Source organism: Atta colombica, unplaced genomic scaffold (genome assembly GCF_001594045.1).
Source record: "Atta colombica isolate Treedump-2 unplaced genomic scaffold, Acol1.0 scaffold216, whole genome shotgun sequence".
Classification (NCBI taxonomy): domain Eukaryota; kingdom Metazoa; phylum Arthropoda; class Insecta; order Hymenoptera; family Formicidae; genus Atta; species Atta colombica.
Genome location: NW_017259312.1, coordinates 788,479 through 796,771, shown reverse-complemented (window position 1 = coordinate 796,771; position 8,293 = coordinate 788,479). Strand labels below are relative to the sequence as shown.

Sequence of the window (8,293 nt, the reverse complement as noted above, 5' to 3'; positions counted from 1 at the left end):
TATATATATATATTTAAATTGCTTAGAGATTGCTCATGTTTTTGACATTGTACGTTTGTATACTTTTTATGTTTTAACATTGTACGAGTCACATTTTAATAATGAAAGTACGTATTTTTATATTGCTATTAGACAAAAATTAAAATCTGAATATTTTATTCTATTACATAAAATTAAAATTAGCTCGCGTATTAATCAGGAATAAATGTTTCCTAATAACTTTTTTACTAAACTATAATTCATGCGTGTATTTCTATCATTTCCAGCACAAGTGTGACAAAATATGTGCATGTAAATGACTCTATCATTAAACATTTACTGTACAATATTTTTAGGAACTCGCACAATTCTATAATAAACACTCATTTAATAAACAAATAGTATAGTGAACTGTAATATTAAAACATTTAATTGTCTTGGTGATTTTCGTCATCCTTGTGAAAAAGAGACTCTAATTAAAAATAACTTATTATTAAAACCAACGATAAATTGTTTCCTTATTTGAATAACAATATTATATAACATATTATAACATTAAATAGTCAATATTGTTTGTACATAATCGTGAAATGAAATTAATTATATAATAGATATAGACTATTTACAATTTAAACACTATGATGCTTTTCATGTGACATAATATTTTGATAATAAGCTTATTTAACTCCACAACTAAATCTAAAACATCGTTAGCAATTAATAGTTTCATATATTACGTTTTATACAATGAGTTATCTGTAAATCAGTATCAAAAATTAAAATGTGTACTACGTAAAAGATGCTAAATGTAGAAATATATGTTTACAATTAGATCTTGAGTATAAGTTTCTTATAGGAAACCATTAATAAATTAGAAGATGTAGCATGTTGATGGGTATAAAATTATAAAATTGATTTATACTAGTACATACTATATACATTTTGTAGTACATTATAGCACATATTTTCTTTATCTCATATTTTATCTCATATTTTATCATATTATATCTATTTAATTGATTTGTTAATAATTAATTAGACTTGAAAGTATTAAAATAATTTAAAAAAAATATATATATATATATTTAAAACACATATTTTTTTAAATATATATATGTTGTGACAACACAAATTTATAAATATATTACAATCAGAATTGGTGCACCCATCAACCACTACTTATTTGTTATCATTATTATTCTTACAAGTGAATAATAAGATAATTATGTGTATATGTGTGTGTGTGTGTGTGTGTGTGTGTGTGTGTGTGTGTGTGTGTGTGTGTGTGTGTGTGTGTGTTCGCGCACATACATATTATATATGTATATTTGTATATGTATGTATGTACGATTTGTTCACTATCTAGAGAAATTTCCTACACAATGACATGTGTTACGTTAACTGTAAATGAAAATTATGTATATTTTATGTTTAATTTATTAGTAAATAATATACTATGTACTGCAATACAATATGATATATAAAATACAAGAGTAAACTATGAAAAGCAGAGGACAGATTACAAAGGCACAAAGGTTTCATATAGAAGAGAGAAATCTAACTTTTGTTGAATATCTAAAAACGTATAAATTTCTTAAAGAGTGTGCTGTACAAGGAGAGAATATTCATTGTTCTTCGCAGTCTCGATAAAAATGCAATGTAAATTCCAAATAATCGACATCATGTTTACTCTTGCAAATATTCTGTAATAAAATAATATGATAATTAGATTATGTTATCCGATGTTAAATGCATTAAGAATTTCAAATATATTGTAATGTCTTCATTCTACTACATTTTACAAAATATTTACTATTGTAAATATTTTGTAAAATATATATCATAAATTATTAATCTTCATAATAAAATAATTACCTCTTGAGGTTGCATTGTAGGTATTCGAAACTTTAAAGTTTTCCTAAGGTAATGAGCGACATCAAGAGGAAAGGATTGATCACCCGGTTGATTGTTACTTTCGATATACTGAGATTGTTGCTGCATAGTATAGCTCCAACCACATATCATTGTTTCGTCTATACCAGAGTTTGATGAAAAGGGACACTGCTGTACAATTTGCCAATACCACGGCATACCGCTATAAAAAAAAACGATTAATATACTATCAAAATTAAATACACATAAAGTGTACACACATGCGTGACTTACACAAAATGTAATGTTAAATGCGTATCTGGCATATGTTTCGATAAAGGTACAATGCAACTAATATTGTTGGGTGCATCTGGTGACGATGGAGAGCAATATCTTTGATCCAAAGACGTGTTAAAATTTTTTGCTACTACGAATAATTGTGGTCTAGGTTCTGGTGGTAATGATCCTGCGGCATTGCTAGCGACTTCTCCCCAATCTCCACCACCAGTTTCTCGTCTTGTTCGTTTATGTAAATACTTATAATTTGTCTGTAAGATACACAAATATATTTAATTTATCTTTTTTTGTTATGATCTATCCAATGTAATAATAATTTAAGAAAAGAATTTGTACCTCTTTCACAAGAGTTTGAGTACTAGGATCAGATGGACTAATACCATTTTGGAAACTCTTACTTAATTTTCGTTTCTCTTCATGTGGCATACTTAATGGCTGTTCCAAATGATCTGCTAAAAATAATAAAATAAAGCTCATACAATACTACATTTTGAATTGTATAAAACATAAATGATTCATCAGCATTATATTTTAATGAACTTAACAAAACAGATAGACTTACAAATGGATTTTTTTTCTGGTGGATGATCAGGCTGGGGATCTTCTAACTGATGAATCTCAGCTGTGCAACAATATACCTAAAATATAAACATTTTGTAATAAATATTATAGATTGTGCATCTATAAGTATGTACATACAGATATATACACATCAGTAACATTTAAGTGAATAGTATTGATAAGTTCTTGAGTACCTGACATGGACTTTCAAGTTCAGTAAAATGTGCAGGACACTCTTCAGGTCTTCCTAAAGGAATTGGACCTTTATTAACAGATGAAGAATCTATATCTGAGCCTTGATCGTTTTCATCCACATTGCTTGGAACAGCACCTGCACCATTTCTACTAAGCCAATTTCCCGGAAATTCGCTACAATATATTATTAGTATAATATTTTTAATAAATCTATGTATAACAAAATGTTTTCTTTCGTAATAACATTATTTAAAAAATTAATATTTTACTGACTTATTTTTTTCATGTTTAGGTTGAGGACCTGGATGGCTCATCGGATACCATGTTATTTCCTGAGAGTATAATTGTTGTTTTGTGTGCGGAGGAGGTGTGGTAAGAGAATTACTTTTGATAGATAATCCTCCATCTAATTCTCTTGTATATGATCCTTGCTTAGTATAGAAGGGGGATAATGTACTATGTAATAACGAATTATATCGATGATCATAATTAGAAGTGGTAGACATTGTCGGTGGATGAGCCGGGCCAATAGCCAACATTCCATTGCTTGCCATGGCAGACCATTCAACGGTACTACGTTTTTGATATTCTAAGAAATATAATGTTGCCATTGCAACAAGACTGAAAATAATAGTGTCAATTAATTAAATGTTCGAGAAAAAACGAAATCAGATTAAAATTAAAGTAAAGCTAGAGAAATAATTACCAAAATGCCATGATGAGAATAAGTATAACAATAATAATTTGAATAAATTTATTACTGCAGAGAAGTTCTTCCTCCCTTTCGAGCCTTTTTGTCTTTCCGTGCAAAGATGATTTATTATTGATAGATGATGAATATTTATTGCCTGATATACTAGATACTGTGCTGATAGAACTCTTTAGACTATCACCTCTTTTCAATTTCGCTAATCGTTTATTTATTCTTTCTAATTGATCTATTCTCGTTTCTAAACTGTCTGTCACCTGTAATAAATCGATTATATAATTAGGTAAAAAATAAAATATCTTATATAACACTGTATGAGAGACTGACAAACGATTTTTACCTTGCATAATTCCTTGACAGCACCAACGTTCTCCATAAATATTCTCTCCTTATTTACTACTAAGAAATTTTCAATTCTCTGACCATTTGGCAGGACTATATCACCTGCCGGCAACACCGCTTCCGGTAGAATTTGCTGAACTTCTTGCGCTATGACACCGGTATCTTCCTGTTTAATATCCAGACCTGAATGTTGTGCGAATTCTGGAGCGTATCGATAACGAACAACGCGTAATTGTTGTACGTTTCGTAATTGTTCGCGCGTATCCACTTCTTGAACGCTCTGTTTCGCTCTCACGTCGCTAGGTTGAACGATATGACCGGTTACCTATGTGATATATTACATTTAATGATGTATTATTATGCAACTAAATTACTTAACATTATATCTAATTTCACTCTCAGTGACAATAAATATGTAATTATGCGTAAATAAGGAAGTCGCGTACTTTCATGTTGCCATGTACAACGAGAGCTTCATCCGGTCTATCCGTATTAATTCCAACTCTGCCAGCATGATATACACTATCCGGAGCTGCTCCTCTCTGCCACCCACCTTCAGCACCCACACCAGTGCCTTCTGATTCAAATTGTCCTGGGTTACTCGCCTATAATGCAACGTATGACAATTAATTTCGGTTTTATATGGAACAATTCCATCATTGATTTTACATACTCTAACAATTATACGTTCCGATGCGTGAGCCACTACTTGATAACTGGCTTGATCTGCAGTATGAGCATGTAATCCAACAACCAAATGGAAATACCTTTGATCCGGATTTGGTTTTCCCTTCTTACGCATATTATTGCTCGTAGTTTCGCTAAAGTGCAAGCGACCAACCGTCACTTTTGTAACACGTTCGCCGCCTAATTCAACTCTGTAATGCAATCTACAGCATAATCCAACTGTATTTAATTATATTATTGATTTATACATAGCATCGATATATAAACTCACGTTACAGGATGGAATGGTTTCTTGCTTCTATCACTTTGACTTTGTTCGACTCTAATCGTTTGTGATGGAGATTCCACTTTAACTCCATAGAAATGTAGTTGAAAACCGCTTATTTTTTTTAGACCTTCACCAGTCCTTACAAATACGGCTTCCCCTTGAAGTTGCGCGTGGCATGTTATCTAAAAATATAATTGCAAAGATTGTTATTTAAAAATAAAAATTTATATATAATTTTGATAACACATACACATATTGGGTATGGGAAAAAGTTCGTGGCGTTTTTCCCGTTAGATGGCATTAAAAAAACGCCACGAACTTTTTCCCACACCTAACATATTGATATATTTAGATTCAGAAAAATTATATTTTTAATTCTGCAATACCTGAAAATGATTCTTCTTCTGACAAACAAAAGCATCGTCCGAATTGCTAAAATTAAATCCTTTATCGGCATCCACTCTATAATGTGGTACCGGCAACTCTTTGAGATTATGATCGCAAAGAACGTGCCAAGATGTTTGCTGGAAAGGATGGAACCGAATACACTGATAACTTGCATCGATGTAATTGCTATCAGCGACTTCATCGTTATCCAACACTGCGCTACTGCTGCTGCAACTGTGTTCTACAGTACCCAGTTCGGGTTCCTGAAAAATAACAATTGCAACTAATAATCCAAATTAAAAAAAAAAGAAACAAAATTACGAATAAAATGCAAGCACCTGTTTGACGTGGATAAGGCCATCTTGACTGAGTTTCCTCTTCTTTGGGATCGATTGCAAAGGGGAGTATAACGTGTTAATGCCAGACGGACTATGTTCATGCGATAAAGGCACCAAAGGAGGTCCTATCTGGGCTTGCGTAGGAAGATTCGACGTTCCCGATGTAAGATGGGATGTCAGAACCGGTGTTAACAATAGAGGATCCGTTGCCGTCGCAGGCAATGTTCTCGGAGAAGGTGGTAGCAAGTTAGGAGGATACTGATTATTCTGATGATGTAAAAGTATCTCTTGCAGAGCTGCTTTTTGATCTATAATTATAGGCAACTGTAGATTTTTTATAATTGTCTCGTAAATGTTCTTATGCAAGCGTATTTATACTCACGTGGCGAATGTACATGTTGAGTGTCATTATGTCCCGGCGGTGAGTACGGTGGCTCACTTCCGCTATCCGGTGGACTTTCCGGTAGCGCGTGTCTGGAAAGCGATGGTCCAGATTTTCATCGAATCATTAAATCGCTACAAGAGATATGTCGTTTTTCTGTACAGAAAAACTCTACAGAAGTCACGTTTAATCCAGTGTAATCTAAAATCTTTATTATTTAAAAACTATAATAGAATTGTGGAACCAGTGTAATTTCATCGAATTTTATTCCTCATTTCGTGATATACAGGAAGATAGAGACTCATGTCGATTTTTGTGAATAAACATAGATATTAATTTAGCTCCCATAAACGTGACGAAACCACAGTTGTTTTATTGTCAGTTTTATTTTTCGGAGTTCAACTTACGGGTGAACATACGCCTGCGGATCTTTGTAGCCATTATTGGGTACCGTCGTGGTACCGGAAGCACACGCTATCGAAACTGGATGAGCCTGCGTCATCTGCGGCGAAGGTAGGCGCGGTGGTTGCTGTTGGGCGACCGGCTGCGACGTAGGTGCCTCGATTCGGCCACCGTGGGGTATCGTTCCACCTCCATTTTCGTTGTGGGCAAGGGTGTCCGCGAAATATCTAAACATAGAATGAATTTTTCATCTAGCTTAGCCCCTATTTTACCTTTTTTTTTTTGTTTCATTATTTCTAGAGTCGTACTATTTGCTATATATATTTAGACTATTTAGAGATACCTGATATGTGTATAAAGATGCAGAAAACATTTTGATAGAAGTCGGTATGTATGCTACGTCAACATCTTTTTTATTGATCTTTCAAGAGCTATGCATGCCGAGACCGCGACTGCACATTGAATTTGCAAAACACGAGATATCGTTATCGCCTGAATCACAGTTCGGTAGTGTACAGCGGTAAATGATGCTTCGCGCTGCATCTCGCATTGAGTTTTCTCAACTCGCAGAATTCGTGAGAGTTTAATTAATGGTACCGATTCTATTATGTAGTTTTTATCGAAGAAAGATTCGCGGCGGCAATCTGCTATGCAATCATCTATGAATTTTCCACGAATTCTTGATTAAAATACGGTAACCAGGAACGTTCGATAACAATCCACAATCTCCAACAATCACGTTAAAAAAATCATGTAAAATACCTGTTCCTACTTATTGCATAAGCTGTTGTAATTATATCGTCAATCGAATGGAAATTTCTGATTCTTTTAAATATAAATTGTGCCTATCATTGTTTTTTTTATTTATTATCTCTTGTTACATATGGTTTTTACCATGATATCTCGTGCGTTATTTCATATTATTTCGTAATGAATGCAACTATAGAATCGAAAAATAAATATATATTTCTACATGGCGTATCCCTTTTTTTAAATGACAATTCCGTATAAAATCATTTCGCGTATAAATTCATTTGAATCGCTACTATGAATTTTCTCCGCTTATCTAACTAATGTTTTTTTTTTTTAAAATAACATATCTATTGCGTATCGATCACGATGCATACACGTGTACACTTCGAAATACATACAGAAACACATAAGTAATAAATAACAAAGAGAAAGAGAAAAGCATGCGGAAATCAATAATTAAGTAATTAAAAAATTTAAGATAAAGACCTGTTCCTAAAAGATGAAAAAATTAAAAAAAATACATAAACATAAAAAGTATTTAATATTTTAAAATACCAAACTAACAAATTAGGATTTACTATTGTTGAATAAATAGTATACGAATCGCTTGGACAAGAATAAAATTTTATCTTTTTTCTCGGTTAATCCGGTCGTTGTGCGATGATCCCGAGAGTCTTTTAATGGAAGACGAGTGCTGGAAGTCGAATTAGCAGGGTTAACGCAGTGTGCACGCTGTGATTCCATCAATTCCGTTCCGTCTGCCTCTGTCATTATATCATTACACCTCTGCGGTTGTTATCTGCCTGAATATCTGTCTGCGGACTGAATATACATATGCGTACGTACGACTGTGTGCGTATAAAGAATGGCTGGATGCGTTTCCTGGTGTACGCGATTACGTCAATATGCGATCAGGTCTGGAATAAGATGTTTTCGTGCCCGAAGCCAAATGGGAGGCTGAGAGCCAGCCATATCAGCTCGCGCGTTATTATTATTTATTTAAAGCATTTATTTATTTAAAGCATCAACTTTAATTTCTTATTCTTTAAACTTCTTATTTTTTATTTAAACTTCTTATTTTCCACTTGAGAAATTACAATGACAACAATACAATAATATAA

General features: G+C 32.9%; 1 protein-coding gene across 3 annotated transcripts in view; it reads right to left on the bottom strand.

Annotated features, from left to right (window-relative positions):
• Positions 1 to 1,398: 1,398 nt before the first annotated feature.
• Positions 1,399 to 8,293, bottom strand: part of LOC108687821 (myelin regulatory factor-like protein) — a 24,518-nt gene continuing 17,623 nt past the window's right edge. The window contains exons 3-18 of one of the 3 annotated variants that reach the window (XM_018193804.1): positions 6,425 to 6,646; positions 6,018 to 6,109; positions 5,636 to 5,943; positions 5,297 to 5,560; positions 4,914 to 5,092; positions 4,629 to 4,845; positions 4,402 to 4,560; positions 3,954 to 4,280; positions 3,611 to 3,870; positions 3,178 to 3,525; positions 2,904 to 3,078; positions 2,711 to 2,786; positions 2,485 to 2,600; positions 2,146 to 2,399; positions 1,855 to 2,074; positions 1,399 to 1,682 (exon numbers count right to left, since the gene is read on the bottom strand). In XM_018193804.1, the coding sequence (XP_018049293.1) occupies positions 1,605 to 1,682; positions 1,855 to 2,074; positions 2,146 to 2,399; positions 2,485 to 2,600; positions 2,711 to 2,786; positions 2,904 to 3,078; positions 3,178 to 3,525; positions 3,611 to 3,870; positions 3,954 to 4,280; positions 4,402 to 4,560; positions 4,629 to 4,845; positions 4,914 to 5,092; positions 5,297 to 5,560; positions 5,636 to 5,943; positions 6,018 to 6,109; positions 6,425 to 6,646 (3,295 nt within the window). In that variant the 3' untranslated portion in view covers positions 1,399 to 1,604. The remainder of the gene's footprint in view (positions 1,683 to 1,854; positions 2,075 to 2,145; positions 2,400 to 2,484; positions 2,601 to 2,710; positions 2,787 to 2,903; positions 3,079 to 3,177; positions 3,526 to 3,610; positions 3,871 to 3,953; positions 4,281 to 4,401; positions 4,561 to 4,628; positions 4,846 to 4,913; positions 5,093 to 5,296; positions 5,561 to 5,635; positions 5,944 to 6,017; positions 6,110 to 6,424; positions 6,647 to 8,293) is intronic. The other 2 variants (XM_018193805.1, XM_018193806.1) reach the window with 2 other exon arrangements.